The sequence below is a fragment of the Myodes glareolus genome, chromosome 2, assembly GCF_982192425.1.
Source record: "Myodes glareolus chromosome 2, mMyoGla1.1, whole genome shotgun sequence".
NCBI classification, from domain to species: domain Eukaryota; kingdom Metazoa; phylum Chordata; class Mammalia; order Rodentia; family Cricetidae; genus Myodes; species Myodes glareolus.
The window spans coordinates 75,615,585-75,637,992 of NC_142027.1; the positions used below are offsets into that span (position 1 = coordinate 75,615,585).

The 22,408-nt window shown below is 43.5% G+C and overlaps 1 protein-coding gene across 2 annotated transcripts in view; it reads right to left on the bottom strand.

Annotated features, from left to right (window-relative positions):
- The window catches only part of Tprg1 (tumor protein p63 regulated 1), a 139,762-nt gene extending 126,185 nt beyond the window's left edge, over positions 1-13,577 (bottom strand). The window contains exons 1-2 of one of the 2 annotated variants that reach the window (XM_085685370.2): positions 13,279-13,577; positions 8,876-8,931 (exon numbers count right to left, since the gene is read on the bottom strand). In XM_085685370.2, coding sequence (XP_085541496.2) covers positions 8,876-8,899 — 24 coding nt within the window. In that variant the 5' untranslated portion in view covers positions 8,900-8,931; positions 13,279-13,577. The remainder of the gene's footprint in view (positions 1-8,875; positions 8,932-13,278) is intronic. The other variant, XM_085685371.2, reaches the window with a different exon arrangement.
- Positions 13,578-22,408: the final 8,831 nt, after the last annotated feature.

Sequence of the window (22,408 nt, forward strand, 5' to 3'; positions counted from 1 at the left end):
TTATATGGCCATTAAAATAAAAAGTATACAAATTATAGAAAGGGGCCCCACTACATTTTTATCTTTAATCAAGCAACAAAATAGGACACACCATATAGCATAGCATTAGGTTTATAATAAAGTACAAATATATAGAGGGAAGAGCTGACTATTCGACAGGGCCCATTGGCATGGGTCCTTCCTATCTCGACTAACCATCAGAGAGTTTGAAACTTCTGCTCTCGCAAGGTTTTTGTCAACAGGTGTGGCTGATATCCAGACCTGGTGTTTCAGGTATTAAGAAGGAGATTTGTTTGTACCGTAAACAAAAGTCTAAGGATCCAACAAGGTTCCTACTCCCTTAGGAAGATAATTATAAATTCCAGCCAGGGAGTGGTTTGCCTACAGAATGTTTTGGTCTAGGTTGAGAACATTACTTGTCTAGTTCTAGTAACAGAACATTTAACTAAGAAGGCACCCCGAATTCCTTCCACTGGTCTCTTCATTCCTTTTATCATGTTAATGCAGTTTTTTTTTTATCTTACTCTATCTTTTGGGGTAGGGGTATTTTAAGTAAATGGAAATTAATCGTGGACGATTTCAGTATTCACTGAAACTCCCTTCTGATACTATCCTATGTTTCTGTCTCTTATTTCTCCTACGTCTGTGTTCCTTTTGCCTAATAATTCTAATCCTCATGCTCCTACCCTGGAACATTTGGACCTGCCACGGCAAGGAGCCCAGCAGAAGTCACCCCAGAAAGGTAGCTAATGACACAATGTTGATGCTAGTCTTGAGTTGTGGGAGGATACACTTTTTATCTTTTATTGTATTTTCTAATTCCTACACAGTGAGTTCCATAAAGAATGTCTAATGAGGAAAAGTCTTATGCTCACAAAAATATCGAGGATGTAAAACTCTGTTCTTTGAGCACCCACATTCTCAACACAGACTTTTTTTCTTCCCTCAGAACATTCCATTATGGAAAAATCTGTTCCACATAGGAAATACATCAAAGTCTGATCTTCAGAAAATCTCAAAAGCATCAAAAGTCAGAATAAGACAAAAATGAATGCCAGAGAGAGAGAGCATGCATGATACTTGGAAACTCAGACTGGTGACTTCTTTTGCTGCTCTTTAATATGTACACAGTTCCTTCAGGAAATAAAATCAAGGAACGCTGAAGAGACGAGGAAAGACAATGTGTGCTGGGAAAGGGTTTTTGCACAAGGAGTTATGAAATTAGTTTGCAGGCCAAGAAGTTCCAAACGTGTTATGTAAAGGATATGAGCATATTGGGAAATGATATGTCTTATACAAGTTCAACAGTTCCAAAAAAACAAACTCTGAGAAAAACTTAGTTTACAGATAGACTGGACACCTTGGCTTGGCAGGAACATGAGTGTTCAAAGCAAAGGTCTTATCAGTGAAGAATATGGAAGAGAGGGAAGAGGTGGAGGTAACTATGCTTTAGGCTTGGGAGAAAGAGCAGCTCAAGAATGTTGACCAAGGCAGTGTTTCCTGACCTGACCTAGACCTTGGGCTTAAACAGTCAGGCTCAAACCGAGCAGAACAAAATTCTCCCATTCTTCCTTCCATATTGGAGCGAACACCCACAATACAACCTCTAAGACTTAGAGAACCAACAGGGCAGGAAGATTGTACAAGCCAGAAGGTCAGTGTATTCCTTCACAATAGTGTCTTCTATTTATGACAGGGACCATGCTCCCATGAAATCTCGACAATATGTTTTCCTAAATCGAATCTGAACAATTACAATTGACATGCCAATGTAGATAGGGGACATTTCCCAAGGCTCCACCACTAGAGGAAAAGCTACAAGCAAGCAGTGGCTGCTGAGAGAGGAAGAGTAAGTCTTCTATAGAAATCAACTCTGTGATAAATTATCTAATCCTAAGTGGAGAGTCCCAAACATAGACACATGCAAGTAAACACAAACACATGTAAGTAAACATATACACCTGTAATCAAACACGGGCGCATGTAAGCAAAGGGACTCTACAGGCTGTATTTATGAATTATATATAATTACATTATATATACTATATGGGCAACATAATTAAAAATAAGAGTACATGGATTTAATAGGGAATGAGAGAGACATGGAAGGAGCTAGAGGGAGGAAAGCTTTGAGGGAAAATGATGCAAATATAGCACTCATACATGACATTCTCAAAAAAAATGAAAAAGATCAGATTGTATCTCCCCTAAAACACATCTTCACTATAATATGGTGGCATTGTTGGTGTTTGTAAGCGGTCAAATTTTCCGTCATCAATAGTTGTTTTTTTTTTTTTTTTTTTTTGGTATTTAATCTCTGGCTACACTTCCACGAGCAGTAGGGTGTAGTGGCAAAGCCATAGTGCTGAGTTTTTTTCACCACTAGAGCCTGAAAGATGTCTGTACTTTTGGTTTAAGCCCAACTTTGTGGGTTATGTGTCAAGATCACTCACCTACAATTCAGAGACACAAATATTAGGAGAATTCATTAAGCCAACCCTTTCACAAGATAATGGACAAGAAGCACTGAAGACATAAATTGATTCATTTAGGGCAATCAATACGTTTTCAGGAGATGGCACGGCAGAGTAGCGAGAGCGTCAGAGTCAGATAGACCCGACAGGCCTGGGCTTGAATCCAGACTCCACAGCTCACCAGCTGCCGGAGGTCATATAACAATTAAAACCCTTCGACTTCAGTTTTCTCAAATGAGACGTGGTTCCAAAATGTGCCTTAGGGAGCAGTGCAATGCTGGTGTGAGCTAATGGATCTAAAGAAAACTAGACGAATATTAAAATATCATAGGAATTCCATATGCAGTTTTTCAGGTGGCAGGGCTAGAAGGGGTGTGATAGTCAACTGGATCTAGCGGAGAAAGATGTCAACAAGTACAGGCCAAGAAATGGAGCTTAGTGATGCTGTAGAAGGCTTTAAGTTAGCACCAGCCTGGAAATCTGAGGTCAGAAAAAAAGTTGTTTCTCTCTTCTGAGCATCCTTTTTTTTTTTTTTTTTATTGTTTACGTGAAGAAGTTATTCATCAACTGCTTTCACTCAAGTTCCCGCCAACAGCTAGCCTAGGGCTCTTTCCAGGCCAGGGTGGAATTCCCAAATTAAGGCTAGGGAGAAAGTTTAAAGTCACTTACAAAGTAGACCAAATAAAAGAACAAAGCTAAGGGTGTTTTACCACCCTATCCCACTACAGATCCAAACTTCCTGGTCTGTGCTTTGTTGTTGTTGTTGTTGTTGTTGCTGCTGCTGCTGTTATTCAGATAAACTTGTATCTATGTGTAGCAGGAACAGAAAATGTAGCAAGGCAGTGATTACCTGTGCTGTGCTTTTCGGAAGCAAGAACACTGCATGATGGGAACTTCCTGTCTAGTTCATTATGAAACCAGTGCAAACAGCACTTCAGAGAAATCTAAGGTAGATCCTTTTCCGGAAGAAATTTCCTTCCGATCCACCAGGTCCATCATGGCGGCCATTGCTGATGCTGCGGTCTCTGTAGTAGCCTAGCCCTGACTTCTGGGATTCCTTTACACAGACCCCATCGCACAAGATTATGATAATTTTTCCTTGCCCATGCTACTAAGCTGAATAATGAATCAAAACCAGATTTGATTGCATGCAGTGTAGAGCCTGGTAGGAGAATGAGCTAAGTGTCAACCCTCAATTGAAGTGGTTTAGAAATTAAAGGTATGTCAGTACGAGGCAGAGAAAGGTGGATCTCTGTGAGTCTACAAAGTTCCAGGAGAGTCAACATTACACAGAGAAGCCCCATCTTGAAAAACCAGAAAAAAATAAAAATAAAATAAAGGCACTATTACATTATGCTGTGTATTTAAAGTTGTAGTAGAAACTGCTTAGGTGGAAGCCCTACCGCCGTTCACGTGTATACCCAAAAAGGTTAGGATGTTGGGGTATTCCAGCTGGGTGCTCCATTCCATGCTCTGGCCTCACTCCTCCCATTCCAAGCCCTGCCCCTGAGAAAGCCCACCAAAAGTCATCCCCTCCCCGGGGCTGCTCAGGATCACACTTACAGGCTATATAAGACCTGATAGCCATGTTTGCCGTGCGATTCCTCCCCTGCCTTCCCAAGTGTCACCCAGCAGCTGCTTTGCTCTGCTCAGATTAAAAGTGGATTTACTAATTCGACCTAATCTGACTTAACCCATTGGCGGTGGCATTACCACCAGGGGATTTCAGAAACCATAGCTCTGAAGATAATTAAACATGGGTAAAGTTTTGCAAGATAATACTGTGTGAAAAAACTATGATCAAAGGCTACTTACACACTGTGGTTTGATTTTAAAACTCCGAAATACATAAAATAACCAGAGAAAAATGTTAGAGATTAATGCATTAAAGTATCGAAGAGGTCTTAATCTCTGATACAAGTGTTAAAAAGAAGACTCCCAAGCAGGAGCATCAGACAAGCGCTCTGAGCCTCCTAAGGAAGCGCTCGCTCTCTACCCACCGCCTGGGTTCTCAGGCACTTCTCTCTGGAAGAAGCAGAAACTCCTCTGGGTCAGGAGTCATCCTCTAAGCCACCGCGTGTTTCCCTCCCAGCCCCAATGCCAGGGGTGTGCTTCTGGTGGGTCCCATCTTTGGGAGAGCAGAGACAGGCTGAGTAAAGAGGACTTGGATGTGAGTGTCTGCCACGGCCAGCCACTGCGGTGGTAGGCGAATTACGAAGATGGTGGGATTCAGGAGTGAGAACGAGTGAACGGAGTCAGAGCTACATCTCAGTGAATGCTCTTCCATAGAGACTGAGCTGAACATCACGCGGACCCTCATTTCCCACCATGCTGCGTGATGCGAAAGCAGAAGAAACCTGCCTTCGAACTCACCATGCAGAAAAACAAAAGTAAGTGATTTTTATGTAAATCTCCTATTTTTCTACAGTTACCTCTTGACAATGTCAATTTCTTTGCCTGCTTCAAAAGTAGAGACCCGCTGCAAATCTTGCTTCATCCTCCACTTTTACCCTCGTAGGAGGAAATCGATACTCACCATGGCAGCACTGTGACTCAGCTCATCACAGCTCCGCGGCTCAGGCCCTATGATTATCTGCACGTACAGATTAGAGAACGAAATCTTAGATTCAGCAGTTTCCCAGGGTCACTCAGAGAGTAAGTGGCAGAGTTTAAAGTTGACCAAAGGTCTCTCCGCCTCTTTCATTTCTCCATAGCCCTAGAAGTGAGTGCACCACCTCATGAATAAATAGTAAGTTCTTTATGCTTGAAAGTCAATGTGAGGGTACATATTACATGTTCTCAGCACACACACACACACACACACACACACACACACACACACACACACACAAGTGATGTGATAGATGTGCCATTGGCCTTTTAGCTCAATTATTATAACAATGCCAAAATGTTTACATATGTTAAAACATCACGTTGTATGCCATGACCATCACTATATGCTATTTTCATTGTCAGTTATACTTCAATAAAGATGGAAGCAAATAAATACATTCTTATGACACTGTTAGTAACTGTCCAGGGTGCCATTTTACATGGTTATTTAACTTATACTCTATTATTAATCACTAACACCATTCCCCCTTGGTTTGATTATATGACTATGTGTTAAAAATTCTTATAGTTAAAACTTCTCATACACCTTAATTTATTATAATATTAATTCCTGAATATAGAAATTATGGATCAAGCTAGACTGATTTTAGGGTTCATTTATGTGTGACCAAATTACATTTCTTGAAATGACTTAACAATTAAATTCTTAAAATTTCTTTTGAGATTATAATTTATTTTTGTTTCTCTCTTCCCTTTCCTCCCCAAAACCCTACCAAATATTTCTAAAATATTTGCTTTTAGTTATGTTTATGTATGTATCTGGGCACCCACTAAGGCCATTTGAGGGCATTGGATACCCTGGAGCTGAAGTTACCAGTGGTTGTAGACTGCCCAGCAAATGTGTTGGGAACCCAACTTGGGTCCTCTGCAAAGTCAGCCTTCATGCTAAGCTATGTTTCCAAGAACGTTGACTTAAACTTCCATAAATTTCACAAAAGCCTGCTTTATGAAGATCTACAGAGGGATTGTTTCAGCTTTCCATTCTTAAATCATCATTTTAAAATGTTTGCCCAACATTTGTTTGCCCATCATTTTAAAATGTTTGCCCAACATTTTAATATCCAGTCCTTGGCCAAATATTGAATATCTCTGTGAGTTCAAGGTCGGCCTGGTCTACATAGATCTCAGGCTAGCCAAGGCTACATAATGAAACCCTGTCTCAAAACAGAAAAGAGACTAACAAACATTAATAGTAATAGACTGAACTTCCTTTTTCTGTGGTGAGATTGAAAAGCTTGTATAGACATTTCTGTCATTAATAGTTTTATTTTGTCTTACCATAAAAGTTCATCTACTAAGTGGACTCACTAATAAATATGGATGAGATCAGAAAATTTTAGTAATTGCAACAATACAATTCTGAGTTAAAAGCATGTGTAATGATGATGTCAGATTTTCAAAGTATAAACACAAATTATTCAAATTTATGCTTCCCTAGCTCAAGAGGAAAATGAATTACACTAGTTGGTTTCTGAAGCTTTAGACTTGATTTGCCTAATTAATTAATTCTGCATATAAGACTGCCTTGAATTTAGGTACTTCACTCTCTTTTCCTGTCTGACATATTCTACATGCCCTCGTGCTGCTCTAAATAACACAAGAGAGCACCTCGATTATTTAATTAATTTAAACACATTTTTGGAGAACGTTCTCTTGGAGAAGCACAGGTCTCTTGTGCTAGAGAGAGAGAGGGACAAATAGGAAGACACATACAGAGAGTTTCTGCCATTGAGAAGTGGCATACTGCCAAAGAATTGGCTCTCAAGATGGATAACATGGCGGATGAATTAAAGCAGTAGATGTCTGGAAAACGTGTATCAAGAAAGTACTAAATGTTCCACAGAAAGTCATTCCAGCTTGGGCTACTTATGGATATAGGAGCTCTTCTCCAAGGCACACCAGTAGAAAGATACCTAAGGTTGAAGGCCAGAAAGATAGCTTCTAGAAAGTTGTTCTTTGGAGCTATCAATGAGAGAAGAAAGCCACCCCATTGGAAGAATGGCAAATGGTGTCTAAAGCTCTTGCCTGGGCTGTGTCAAAATTGTATATGATTAAATGTAGCTTTTATAAAGAACAGAAACATCCCAACTGTAAGTCAATTAGACTTGAAGACCGAGGAAGACAAGATTAGAACTGTGTGGAAAGAGACTAGTGTGTGTGGCCTTTGAGTAGACAGCTTGTGAATGTACCAAAGATGTCGGTTGCTCTTAGAAGACGACGAACAGGGCAGCCAGGCCATGATCATCAGTTTAGAAAACGCCATTTCTGCCCTCTACCACGCAGGTCGTCAACTTGAAGCTGCGCTTGGTCCACTTGGAGGAACTTCCAGGGCTACTCGGGATAAATTGTATCTTCTTTCTAGGTCTCCAAATATCCCGCACTTAATGCCAAAGTACCTTCCTGCAGGAGAAATTGCTGAGCAGTGTTGAGTTCTCTGAGAGTTAGAAAAGAGTCCAGCACAACAGTTCAGGGACGTTATCGGCGAGCTCTATAGTCGAAGTGATTTCCAAACTCGCATGGCTAGACTCTTGACTGTGAGAACCTAAAGCTCAAGTTTTCAGAACTCGGGCTTAAATCCCATCTGCCATTGCTTTGGAGCAGATGACTTTAAGCCCCTGAGCCTGATTTTCTGCGCCTCAAAGAATTATGTGATGGTAATCTCATCTCAGCTGCGCCACACGGTCTATAAAATATTAAATACGATGCCGTTATCTATGTGTACTGATCACATGGTAATCCCTTTGCAAGTATATTTCTAGCATCTTTCTCTCACCTTAAGAAGATGAACCACCCCCGCTCAAACCCACACTTCCTTTCTGCTAGTACCAATTTCCCTAGTTCACACGCTCTCCGTCAGATGAATATCTATAGCCCCCATTTCCAAGCCTCTCTGCTTTCTCTTGAGCTTCAACACTGCAGACTGCTCCATCCCATTCTCACGCATGCCTGACTCCACCTCTGAGGAGCATCCTACCTGTTTCTACACACCTTGGCTCCAGACCCAACACACAGTGTAGATGCACCACCACCACCCTGAGTCGTGTTCCTGCAGCTCCGCTTTTGTTCTCACAGAACCAGAGTGGGCAGTGAATAGTAGACAGAGGGGTGCTCAGTGTGGCATGTGCTAGAACGTAAGATGAGAAGAGGATGTGTCGTCTACACCAGCTGCGAGTGGAAACACTCTCTGTTACAATGAGAGGAAGATCACAAGTGATTTCAGTGATCAAATCCTCTTCTGTGCTAGCGAGGGACCCTCCCGATAACCCTTTTCTGATTTGGTACACACTAGCTCTACCCCCTCAAGCTTCACAACTCAAAGACACTGCAGCATCCCAGAAGGCAGCCGTAAACCTCTAATGTCTGTCTATACTAAGCTATTTAGTAACGCTTCAATTAAATATATAGGAAGGGATAGAAACACCTTCATTGACTATCACATTATTGAGTATTCAGTTTCTCAAAATTTATCCAATAGGAAGAAAGCCCTTAATATTCATCCTGAAGTCTGTTCCATTCACGCCCATCTCCATTTCAGACAAAGCCATGAAGCCGTTCCTTTCTACACCAGTTACTCAAGAAGAGTCATAGGACCACCCTTGAGTTCCCACCACATTGTTATTTCCCATTCAGCTAACCAGACACAAGAATCCACACAATCTGTTCACCTACGGGGCAAAGCATTTGTCCGTGTGTACCTCCACCCCCTCCCTTCCATCTGTCCTCCCCCACAGCCTGCCCTATACGTTTATGTCACACATGTCTCTTACCTGTTGACGTGTATCATCTTCCATCTGCCTCACCTCCTTGAAAGCAGAGCAACTACCTACAGAGTTAGAGAACAGAGGAAATCTTGTTCCCAAAACCTAGAATATTCAATAAATGGCCTTTAACAAATGCAATTATAGCATTTTTTAAAACCTAGCAGATGCTCAAAAGAGCATTATGTGAATAGATTTTATTCAAATACTTCCTTTCACTCTGCATCACAGCACCCGGTGACCTCCCTTAAAGACGCATCTTCAGCGTCTGCACACGCCACCGCGCATGGGAAAACGAGGAAGCCCTGGCCTAATTGCCTGCTGGCTCCGTGACCAGGGCAGCCATCTGCAGGATGATAACCTCATCCGACCCACTAGGGATGCTGTGGACCACACAGCTACACTCGTACTTCTCAGCGACTTTCATTGAGGAAGACTATGAAGTGGGGTCATCCACAAACCTGCCCTGTTTCCCACAGTGTTATCACCCTCCAGAGAGGAAGAGAAAGACTCCTCAAATCACACATCATGAAACGTTCAGAGGAACTCATGGGACACCACTTTTCTGACTTCCAAATAATCCCTAAGAGTGTTACAGGGCAGAGGAAAACCTCATCACCCCTTAACAACCACCCGTAAGAGCTTCTCAATGCATTTAAGATAGTCTCATCTTTACTTCTAAGAAGGGTATATTTACCACCCTGTCTCCCTTACTTAGCCTTGGTTACTATATTTAGAAATACTGCACCCTGAATGGTTTTTGCATGCTAATTTTCCTGGAACCTTACGGCAGATTTAAGGTACACTTGAACAGGTGTTCTGTCACAGCCAAACTATGGGTTTCAATAGCGGTGAGCCTGGCTCAGTGCCTGCCTGGGGTGACAATGCTTATTAAACCTACTACACTGCACATGATTTAAGTGCTCCTCGCTGGCAACCTGGGGCAGACGCAGGTTTTCAGCCAGGCTCTATTTCAATTCCCCAGCACTGTGCACAGCCACAGTGTGCTCCTTCTCTCCTTCAGGGGCACTTCGGGCAGCCTTGAGTGGTAACGTTGTTTACCGTCCGCTCCTGCTGGAAACTCTCTTATCTGTAGCTGTCCAAAGCTCATGTCAAAGGCTGTTTTTGTCCTCACAAGCATCTCAGGTGGCAGGCCACTCATGTACCGTGACTCTTTCCTGATTCTGTGAAATCCCGGCTGCCTTTGCATTTTTCTTTTGTGCTGTTTATTGTTCATTTCCCCAGGTCGTTGATTTTGTGTTTGTTTGCTTTATTTTTTTTTTCTGCACACATTTTTCAACCATGGGTAAAAGTCCCTTTAGAGAGATGTCAAAATCTTCTACCCTAAATACTCATCGTTAGAATTATATGGACCCGAAGTAATCAATAGGTAATTATTGTGTAAATAACCATATTGTATTAGTAACCATAAAACATAGCAGTCTTTGTTGCTTCCTCTGTATTACCTATCGTTCATCACAATCCCTGTTCCTTATTTCTAGGCAATTGGTCTTTTGTATAAAGAGCATCCATCCGCAACTGTCAGCTTTCTTTCCTGCGTATTTGTGGTTACCAAGAGACAATGCCGGAGTCCTCTCATCCTGCATACTACTTCAGCTTTCAGATCATTGAATCTTGCTATCCAGCTCAAGAAAATAGTTCACAGTGGTACCCGGTCCAAGAGTTTGTATCACTGGGTCATCGCCTCTTCTACCTCCTCTATAAATAGAAGTCAGGGCTAAAGAATTAATGTCATTTCTCACTTGATGCTGATCTGTGGGCTGGCCCACCATATATAACCAGCGTTCCTTCGAGAAGGACTCTGCTCTTTATGAGGTTGGAAGACATCAGCCTTGAAACACTTGGAAAGGAAAGATGGACGCTGTGCAGCTCTGAGGAATACATGCTCTTCCTGCAGGGACCAATCAATCACTCACAGATCCCCCAGATATACTATCCATGGGTTAGCATCACCAAACCCCCTAACCATTCTGAATAGTAAAATATGTGCTGTGTGTTTCATAAATACTTGCCATTTGGTTATTTTGCTTAATACTGAAGTATAACCAAAATGTATCTGCACATTGGATTCACTGTGTCTGCTGGAGTGCAACCTCTAGATTAATCCAGTCCTTGGCCTTGAACTTGCCATTTAGTTCTATTGAGTCAAATTCAGCTAGTTTGTATGTTTTAAGCTGGGTGACACCTTTACAGAGACTCTTGGAAAAATCCATGTTGGCTGAAGAAAGCAGGGACACCATTCCTCCTTCTCTGTCTCCTTGTCCTGTATCTAAAGGAGAATCTCAAATTTGGGCTTGACAAATGGACCAGGCCAAATACCACTTCTCTTGTCATCTCCCGTGCTCTACACGACATCATGACATCTCTACTGGATGCTGTGCGGACGGCACAGGATCCGATATCTCTAATCAAAGGGATCTTATAGGCTAACGTGACCCCCATACTGAAGCAGCAAGGTGCTGCTTTGAGACGTTCGGCATCAGTCGCTGCATTTCCTGTCAGCAAAGGCGTCAGAGACCTGCCTCTGACTTAGTGGTTCTCCTGATGCCCGGTGGCAGAATGCCCTGGACACCATGTCATCTTTCTGGGAATAAAGTTTCTCTATTTTGTAGAAGGCGATTGGTTTAATTTTTTTCAGGACTCCTCCTGAACTCACTGCCCTGGTCCTGCGGGAACGAATATCAGCATGTTTAAAATAAACTCGCACACGGGTCAGGGGGGCACATACTTCATTAACTAAGATTGACAACAAAGGGTAAAGGATAATTAAATCTAGCATGTTTTAAAGAAAACTTCATGATCGTGTGCTGGATAAGACTTTCTTCAAAGCACCAAACACAGAGATAGGACGATAACTACTGTAAAATTAGGAATTGTAGGAGTCGCTGTGAGAGGATTTGGGGTGCCTGATCATCATTGGGATGTGCTTTCCACATCTCAGTAAGACGGAAGGCTACTGTTTCCCCAGGACTTCACGACTAGTGCCTTCCTAGTGCTGTTCCTGACATTAGCAGGGTGCCATTCAGTCCCAGAATTCACCATTCTTCCGCAGAGGCCCAGCACACACAGCAAGCTCCGCTCACTCACCTCACTTTTATTTTAAAAAAGTCTTATTTTTATTTTATTTTTTACTTTCCCTTATAGACTGACCCCAATTTGCCCTTCCTCCCAGCACCCCCAAATCCCTTCTCCCCGAGATCCATCCCACTGCCCTATTTCTTTTTGGAAAAGAACAGGCCTCCCAAAGACATCAACCAAATTTGGCTTAACAAGTTACAATAAGACTAGGTACAACCACTCATATCAAGGCTAGACAAAGCAACCTAGTGGGAAGATAAAGGTCCTAAAAGCAGACAAAATGGTCAGAGACAGCCTCCCACTCCTACTGTTAGGAGTCTCACGAGAGCACCGTGCTATATAACTGTAACATACAAGCAGAGAACCTAGCACAGATATATACAGGCTCCCTGATTGTTGTTTCGTCTCTGTGAGCCCCTATGAGCCCTGCTTGACTGATTGCTTGGGCCGTTATCTTGTGAAGCATGCTAGTCCTACACTCCTTCCTGTCCTCTTCTTCAGGGTTTTAAGGGCTTCACTTTGTGTTGGACTGTGGGTCTCCGCCGTTGGCTCACACTTGCACAGAGCTTTTCAGTGTGCAATGTACAAGTTCGTTCACTTCACATTCATCCTTTCGTCGGGTGTCTAACAATAGTTGGATGTGATGATGCATATCTATTATAAAATCCCTCTCACTTCCTTCAGTTTGGGGAAAAGACCAGACACGGTGGCACAAGTCGTCAGTGTCAACACTGGGAGGCAGAAGCAGGTGGATCTGTGAGTTCAAGACCAACCTGGATTCTCAGTTACAGGGCAGCCAGGACTACACAGGGGAGCCCTGTCTTGGAAAACAAACAAACAATCAAACAAAAAGAATCTTCATAATAATAAGATATAACCACCTTTTGTTTATCATTAAAAGTTCAGCAAAATCCCTCAACTCTCTCGGCTTTCTGGATGAAGAGAATGACCTTCTTAGGGTCAGAGCGGAAGAATGAGAAGAAAAAGGCAGATGTCATCTTGCCCTTAGCCAATGGATCATACACAAACACATACACAAAACCCCAACTGACAAAGCCTCCGTTTACCGAGACACAAAATGGAGAGAGCTATGCCAGTCCTACCAAGATCACAGATGGATAGATGAGTATTGTCAACTGACTTTAAAGCCTGAAAGCTTCTCGCCTGTGGACTTCAGCCTTGCACAGTCAAGAAAGATGGAGCAATTTTACATACAAAGCTGTGAGCCTGTATCAAGGTAAAACAGGGCCAGAAGCCCAGCTTAGGAAGAGTGGGCTTCATAGCGGAACCAGACACACGCTGTTTGGTCTTACCTTTGGGTAGGCAGTAGTAGTTCCTCAAGGCTCTTCGTTTTCTTCCCAGACAAGGGGAGGTGGGCCACGAACAGTGGCTAGTAGAGGTGTGGCTAGCTCAGAGGAACCCCGGCAGGGAAATGTCCAGAAACTAACACTCCACTGACACAGATCAGCACCGTCGTACCTGAGCTGAGAACTAAATGCTCACTCTCCGAGGGGCAAAATCAGAGTAAGAATGTTTGCAGGGTGGAACTGGCGTGCCAGAGGCCAGGAACTAGGTTTGTGGGTGGAACCTTTCTGGTTCTGCAACAACACACCTTGTTCCTCTCCCTCTCAAGAAAGTCTAGAGCTTTCTGCCAACTTCCTCTCCGATTTAAATCTGACCTGGGTAGGAAGGAGGAGCTCTGCTCATCTGTGTACCCTGTGTAGTTAAACGACTGTAAAGACCCTGGTTAACATCAGAAACAAAATAATAAACTGTTTTTGAGAGCCCCGTGACTTGTGTGTCAGACTGTAGAGGACACATGGGGAAGTCTGTCTCAGGAACATGAGCATGTATCATCCGTCTTCCCATCAACATGTCACATGAAGTGTGAGCAGTGGCCACATTCTGTTCTCCCACACACTTCCCACAATGCCCAGCAGGCAGCAAGACATCACTACATGTTGAGTGGATGGTGATCAACTGGTATCTATTTCATGAATCTTGACTTCTTATTGAATGGATTCCAAGTTACATTTTTGCCGTTCTAAGTTGTTGTCATTATTGTTTGCGTTCTGGCTTTTCAAGTCAGTCACTTGAGCATCATTCTTTCTTCAGAGCCATAGATAGAATTTGAAAGACATCATGAGTGTGAAGGTAGGACAACCTTCCACACAGCAGCAATGCTAAAAAATGATATGGAAACTCATTGGACACATTTTGAAACCTAGGCAAGCGTCCTTCCGTGGAGAGTTGTTATGAAACAAATGGCGAATGGCACGAGGAAGTGACTTTCTGGAGAAAGAAAGAACAGAGAACAAAGTGATCCATACATAGGATTAAATTTCGATTTCCATCGTAAATCTTCTACGGCATTAATCAAACTGATAAAATCATATTCCATTTATTTGATGGCTGGCAACGCTGGAATATAGTAAGAAAGAAGTCTGTTTGGGTTCTACTGTTTTGGGAGAAATAATAACAGACATTCTCCCCTCAAAAAATGGTTTAAACATAGTTCTGAGCACATTGGAGTTTTGAAGAGATTTCTTAGTAAATTGGACACAAAATCCACTCGTCTGTGGCTTCCTGGGTCCTAATGAGTAGATAGGTCATTTTACTTCCTTCAAAATGTCAAGGACATGCTCCATGTGTTCATTCACTCAACAAGCAGTGAACTGAACAGCCGTCTTGGCCAACCACAGATCCCTCAGTAGACGAGGTGATAAAAATTGGATAATCTCGGTTTGACATGGGACATTCAAGATGTATATGTGCAGGCTGTGGAGAAAGAGCTCAGAATCCATCACCTGGAGGAGGGGGACATTGCAAGAGAGGGAATCAGCTTTGGATCTAAGTGGTTAAGGAAGGCTAGGATTTCAACAAGAGCAGATGGCGGAGTTCGACGTAAATGTGCCGCACTAAACCACATTAACTGACTCATGCTTTTCCCCCTTAATCCCCAGACTGTAGAAAGTGTTTCTCCGGAACTGCTACCCAGGGCACACCACAATGATGGAGGCCCATAAAGAGGAATTGCAATACAAACACCATCCCCAGTCGGGCTGAGGCAAATAGAGGTTAGAGCTGCTGGGTGCCACCCTGGCATCTCTTCTACAGCGTGGGAGTCCCACACCCCGCCGTTGAGAGAGGAAGTGAGATTATGGGGTAGGAAGAGCTCTGTAACTCGGAGTCGTGGACATCAATGTGAAATACTATTTTTACATAACATGGGTCCATCCCTGAAAAAAGAATAGAGCTATGCGTGTGCCCCCACTGAGAAGCAGAGCCACGTGACATATGTACAGCACAAGCATTGAAGCCTTTTCTTCAGAAGCTGGGCTTGAACTCACGGCCTCATTCACGCTAAGGAAGTGCCCACTGAACTCTGCCCATAGCCCAGGGTAGGCAAGAAAGCATCTCCATTGGTGTCATGTCTAACACTCCCTCTGGCAAGTTGCCCTGCTCCCCGCTCTCCTTCAAGCCGAGTGTTCATTAGAAGGAGTGTAAATGGATAGCTACCTGGCTAGGAATCTCTAGCTGCTTAGACCTGCCCTCCTGTCACTTCTGGAAGGGGGCAGAGTAGCCTGTGGAAGATCTCACAGCCAGTCCTCTCCCTGGCTATTAGGGCTATTCTCTTACCTGCCTCCTGGGGCAGCACAGATGAGAGGACTCTGGGAAAGTATGACACAGAATGTCCTGCTTCCCAGGGTAACCTATCCAAGGGACCGCTCAGAGGACTACAGCATAGACAAACATCAGAAGGGTGTCTAGACCCTGTCTCCAAGTCTCACGCCCTGATTTCCCAGCCATATCTCTTTGCAATAATCTCTGAGAGAGCAGAGCATGTAATGATTTCTCAATTCTGGCATCAACTTTTCAAATAAACAGGAACAGGCTAAGAGGTTATAAGTTGAAGGATTTGAATTAAAAGAGCACATAAAATACTTCGCTAGTACAAATCTCTAATATGGTCAGTTTCCTACATAGACAGACAGATAGGTAGATAGATAGATAGATAGATAGATAGATAGATAGATAGATAGATAGATAGATAGATAGAGAGATAGATAGATAGGAAGGAAAGAAGGAAGGAAGGAAGGAAGGAAGGAAGGAAGGAAGGAAGGAAGGAAGGAAGGAAGGAAGGAAGGACGAAAAAAAATTGATTGGTAAGTAAATGTCTACGTTCCTTAAAAGGGGCAGGGTCCTAGGCATCCTTTTTAGATCTAAGCATAGTGCATGCTAACTGTAGGTACTCCTAAGATAGATGAGTGAACAGATAAATAAGTAAATATCTGAAAAATCTGTTCTCCTTCAGAGTCTGAAGGTCTTGCTGCTAGAGGTGACAAAGGACCAAAGAGAAACAAAAAGCCCTCCTTGGATTTTGACAAGTAACTAACTTCTGCCCTAAGCATGATTTTCCCTCTCTGTTTACTCTGGACAAGCTGTGCCTTATCAGATGAGCCTGTGGCTGGGGAAAGGATCTGTGTTTTACTTGGTGACGTCTGAGTCTTTCAGTTTTGATTTGCGGTAGACTTCTGTCTGATCTGCTGCACGCTGTGAGACAGGATTCAGAACTGCCTGGGCTTTCTAAACTGTCTTCTCCAGTCAGCTGCCACTCATCTCCTCACCCTTCCTCTGCCCTGGTCTTCTTCCAAATGTCCAATTTAACTCGCAATGAAAGAAAATAATTTCATCGCTGCCAGGTTCCATGGAGGGCTAAGAGAGCACAGCATGGAGAGGCAAGGGCCTGAGACGCCATCCACGTTCTACCAGCAAACAGGGACTCAACTCTAGTCTCTTGGCCTCTTTCTCTTCTGAAAAAAATCAGGCCTATTTTAAACATCCACTGAATCTAAGTACAGGACCTTGAGCTCCTCTGGGCACCAGGCTGCAGCTAGAGTTGACTGATTTTTTTTCATTCAGTGTGGTTGAAGAGGACTTAAAGCCCTAACTTTGGTTTGAGGCGGCGGTTGACTCTCACATGGCCTGATGAGTCCATTCCTTACTCTCAAGCCCAGCTCTCCATCCAGCTCTCCGCTTGGCTATGCCCTGCTGTATCCACCATGACGTTACTAGAGATTATTCAATGAGAGGACTATGTTTAGCCTTTGCGATGTCTTGCAAGGCCTATCTCGACTCTTGCGCCTTTATTCCCCCAAGTATTATAGAACTCTGAATTGCTAAGAAGACAATAGTTCCACAGCCACACCAGCCATTACTGAAAGGGAGGAGGATGCCACAAAGGCAAAGCCTTGCTTTCAATGTCCTTTCTTCCAAATACAAATCTCAGGAAAATAGGGAGGCAGAACTGGTACCACAGGCTCCATGTCTCTACTATGAGCCCGCCCCCTCCAGATAGGCAGGCCCCGGCTTTTCTTCTGTGAACCCTCTCCCTCCGGATAGATTAGGGGTCTGACTCACGTCCAGGGTGGAGCTCACCATTTCAGCTAAGCACCCAGGCTCCTCCCTGCCCCTGAGGCTCAGGAGGAAATGGGGGTTACCAGAAATGAATGCTACCATTCAACATCACCAGGTCGGAACAAAAAGGAGACCTTACGCAGCCCACAGAGGTGTTGCCTTTACAGATAAAAAAACACCACCCATTCCACACTGGAGATTTCATACCACCCACTCCACACAAGAGAGTCTTCCAGTGTGCATTCACACACGGAGCTCCTACCAACATGAGTTCTCTCAAAACGACTTGTCCTTTCTGAATCGCCGTCATCCTCACGGTGGTGGTGGGGGGGGAGACGACCTTATACCTTACCATACAGTGCAGTGACCAGACTAGCGCTCCATATTTAGGTTCAAAGAACTCTGAAAATGACTCAGATGTTTTAAAAGTGAAGTGCAATTGAATGAGCACCACTGGCACATTTCCCCTATACAAGATTTGAATATGATTTAGTCATTGCACATGTCCTGACAAGAGGAATCTGAAGGAGGACGGTGGACACCTTCTAAAGATGTAAATAACAGTGTGTGGTGAAAGACAATGCATGAAGGACCAGCCTCTGACTCAGAGACTCTAAGAAAAGTAGGGAGGATTCGAGAACAGAACAGAGGATCACTGCAAAGATGTACTTTGGCAAGGGGACCCAGGACACGATTCCCTCTCAACTCTCTTCTTTTTCTTCAAAATGAAGATGTTTTGGTGGGTTCAGAGTGAGAACTGCTTGAAATATTCTTTTAACAATTTTTACCTATCCTTGCGCGTTTGTGAGTGTGTGTGTGTACATCCGGGTGTCTGCTTGTGTGCACGCGTGTGTGCGTGTGTGTACGTACATACATACACATATACACAGTCAAGGGACAACTTCTGTGGAGTCGGTTCTCTCCTTCCACTTTTTATGGGGGTTCTGGGACTCGAACTCAGTTTAGCAGGCTTGAGCAACAACAGGGGCCTCTACCCACTACGCCATCTTGTCAGCCGCAAGTGAGGAGCTTTTGGTGAGTGGGCATTCTGTGCTTCAATGTGTTCGGCTGTTATCACTGGGACTACTTTTCAGGACAACGTTAGATCCTGGAAAGAGAATGAAAGAAGCAAAGCAAGCCAGTCAAGAGAACTGACTTCTACCCCTGGGAGTGACCCTGGAGGATACAGAGAAAGAGAGGGCTCAGCTCTGAAATAACTGAGGAGCGTGCAGTGATGGGGGGCTTAGGACCAGGAGTGGTTTGGGGCCAGTCAAAGCACCAACTACAAATGATTTTATCTGCTCTAAATCCTACCAGTAAGTCCAGACAACTGACTCCATATTTGAAGACATTAAATATTCTATTTTATTGAGATAGCTCAAGACCGAGGAAAATTCTAAGGCCAAGGCCATATTTCTGTGGGATTTGGAATAAGCATTTCTATTCATTTGCATCTTCATTATGTGATGAAATTTGCAAGCAGACTGCCCAAGCCATATATGAAAAGAAAAAGGCACTTTTTTTGGTCTTGGTTCCTAACCAGCCACACCCCTGATTGTGCATCGGTAACATAAGGGGTTTGCATACCATTCTACGCTCACCTAATCAAGGCTGGGCCCATAGCTGGTACCTGACAGTGACAGTCTTAACCTAGACTTTGTGGCAGGACGCCGTTTTGTAAGGAGCAAAAATCACCCCACTTCCTGAAGGCATCTGATGTAAAGGCAGTCCCTGAACCACCTGTCAGAGAGCCATACGTTAAATTACGTAGTCTTTATTTACTAGGTTAACGTCTCCTGAAGCAGGTCCAGAAATCTCGCTGTTAAGGAGGCCTGCCAATGGGTTATGGAGCACATAAACATTCAAGACCCAGAGTGTTGCATCTTCACCATCCCTTCTCCTAATCATTTTGAAGTTTCGAATCCAGAAAAGGCTATCCGAAACCAGAGGCAAAGCTGGGAGCATGAGACAGCCCAACAACACGGAGACAGCGTAGACGCCTGTGTGTCCACAGCACCAGCATCAGTCGGTGCTATCAGAGGACACAGGTAGCTCCCCCCTTTTATCTGCACCTTGCTCCTCATTATTTAGCACGTGTCTGGGGCCAGTCCTTGAGCTGGATATTTGCCCTTCCTCCAGTTTCTTCTACATAATAGAGGTACTTGCCAGAGAGGTAGGATTACACCAGGAATTGTAGAAAAGTCCACACAGAAGAAAACCTGCAGCTGTTGGGAGACAAAGGAGTCTGTCGGGGTCCATGCCTGCATCCCAGGATGCCCTGGCCCTGCAGAGCCACAAGCCCCTAGGAAAACTCCGTAGAGTTTTCGGAAAGCATGTTTGGGGCCCCAGGTGACTTGGGAACGAGGAGGGAACCTGCCACACAATATTTCATATCCGTTTTCAGAGGGTGTCAACACCCTCCTTCCCACACCTGCTGTTCCCAAATATCACAACCTGATTTTTTCCTCCAACCTCCTGTCTTGATGATGCCGATTAAATATGCATGGAGTGCTGTGATGCCAGCACACTGTGCGAAACTTCAGATACCTTTTATGAAGCAGGAGCTTTTTTTAATTCCTCTTCGTGGATCTCGGTTTTTAAAGAGAGGTGAAGCGAATGACAAGTGAGTGACAAATGCCAGCGCCTGGGAAAGGAAAAACTAACTAGAAAAGACGTCCCCCAGCCCCGCTGCGACACGGTTTCAAAACTGTGCTTTGCATTAAAATTGTCTCACTTTAAGCCAGAAGGTTCCGAACAAAACATACACCCCAAGAATTGAGAAAGCAGGGATGTGGAGGAGAAACTGGTCCCATTAGGAAATAGTCACTTATTTTACCATGGGATCTAAAATCCCCGACTCTGGAAACTACAAGTAAATTTGTTTAAGTAGGTATTATTTATTTGTTATGGAAAGAAAACTATTTGCAATATACACATAACTTACGTTCATATTACAGACAGTTTGCGACCTATGTCATCTTTCATGTTTATTTCAGAAGGGTCTTAATGGGGCTTCTCCCAGGGTACTTCTCAGCTGCCACCAGGAGAGTCCAGAGTTATACTAACAGGTGTCAACCCCAACTCAACCAGAGCGGTCTGCCGCCTGGGTGTCTAGTGGAGGCACACTCCGCATTCACGTTTAAGTGACTCCCAAAAGGCCCCAGCACCACGCATAGAAATCTGATTCCCCAATTCTAGAGCTCAGGAAACTACAACAGAAGTGTATGTGTCTCAAGCCCATAAACTGTATCTTTAAATCCAGTAGAGCATTTCCGTCATCCACTGTCCGTTGTTCTCCTGTGGAGTTTACCACTCTGTTAAAGCAGATCTGCTGGCTGGGAAACAATCAAGCTGCAGGTGAGCTGCAAATGCATCGTACCTTTGAACAGGCCTGGCATTCTCAGAGCTCCAGACACGCTGAATAGTTCCGGAGTTCATCATAGCTCTGTTTTGAATGAGAACAAGAAAACATAAGCTACCACATACCAATTGCAGTTTAAAATATCAGTGAAAGCAAGATGGTCTCTGAATCAATACATCAGTGGAGAATTACCTTAAGGGGGGGGCACAAACAAACATAATAATCTTGTATTGAATTTTCCATGTGTAATTAGGACCTTCCGTATTAGGCTCCCATATTTATTTTCAATTATTTAAAAACATATTTATTTAGCTTTTATTATGCTTCAGGGACTACCCTAAACATTTTACAAATATATATTGTTCAATCTCAGCAACAACCCTGTAAGGAAGACACTACAGAACAATGTCATGTTACTTCACAACTCAGCGAGAGATTCTGATCATCTCTCCAAGTTTGTCTACTTCTATGCACTCAGAACATCCTGGATCAATCTAATTCCAAGGATTGTCAATGCTTTCTATTTGTAGGCCATCTTCCTAACTGTCCTGTGGGCCTGAAACTTGGACCCCATTCTTCCTTTCTCTCCCTCTCCAGTCACAGCCATAGACGAATTCTCTACCAGCCTGCCACTGGATTCAGGTGTGAACTCCACGACTTTAGGATTCTGCAAGCGCCTTCCTGTGTCTCTGCTGCCATATCACTTACCCTCCTTCTTCAAAGAGTTCTCGGTGTTTCCTCATTGCAAATCAAACTGAGCATAAATACATGATCTTGTCATTACAGACTCTTCATAATAATGCCTCACCCTTATTTCCCATAATTCCCCTTAGCACATCAAATATTCAGTCAAATCAATCTGCCACCATTCACCAAATATGTCTCTTAGGTATCTATGATTTTTCTTGGAAGGTTTTGTCTTTCTGTAGTCTCTCCTTGCAGTCACCTCCACTTACAGAAGGTCCACAGACTCCCCCAAAATATGTGTCTAAGTTACTTCTTCTGTGAAACTTTTGCAAGTTTCCCCGTCTCCAACCATTCTCTCTTCCTTATTTCACCCAGCCCTTCCAGATCTGGTTGCCTTCTTATTCTACTTGCAGTATCTGTCTAAGAAATATGTCTAGACTATGTCATTCCATGACCAAAGTGAGACCACTCTGGGGACTGTCAGTACTAACCATCATCCTTGGCATAAAAAAATGGAGTAGAGAAAAGAAAAACAAATGGATAAAGTTGTGGACATTCTTGTTGCTTTTATAGTCTGCTTCCAGGATTTGGAACACAAAGGATCTTTTGAACTGTAAAGTCACACCTAAACAGTGACTAGTAACAAATGGGATCGCATAAAAAAGATTGTACATCAAAGAAAAGTACATGAGAGAGAGAGAGAGAGAGAGAGAGAGAGAGAGAGAGAGAAAGTGAGAGAGAGAGAAAGTGAGAGAGAGAGAAGGGGAGAGGGAAGGAGGGGGAGGGAGAGAGAGAAGGAGAGAGGGAAGGAGGGAGAGAGAGAGAGAGAGAAGGAGAGAGGGAAGGAGGGAGAGAGAAAGAGAGAGAGAGAGAGGGAGGGAGAGAGGGAAAGAGAGAGAGAGTTGTGGGAAGAAGGGGAGAGGAAGAGGGAGAAAGAGAGTAAGTAAGCACACAGTTCTCAAAAATTGAAATAGAGA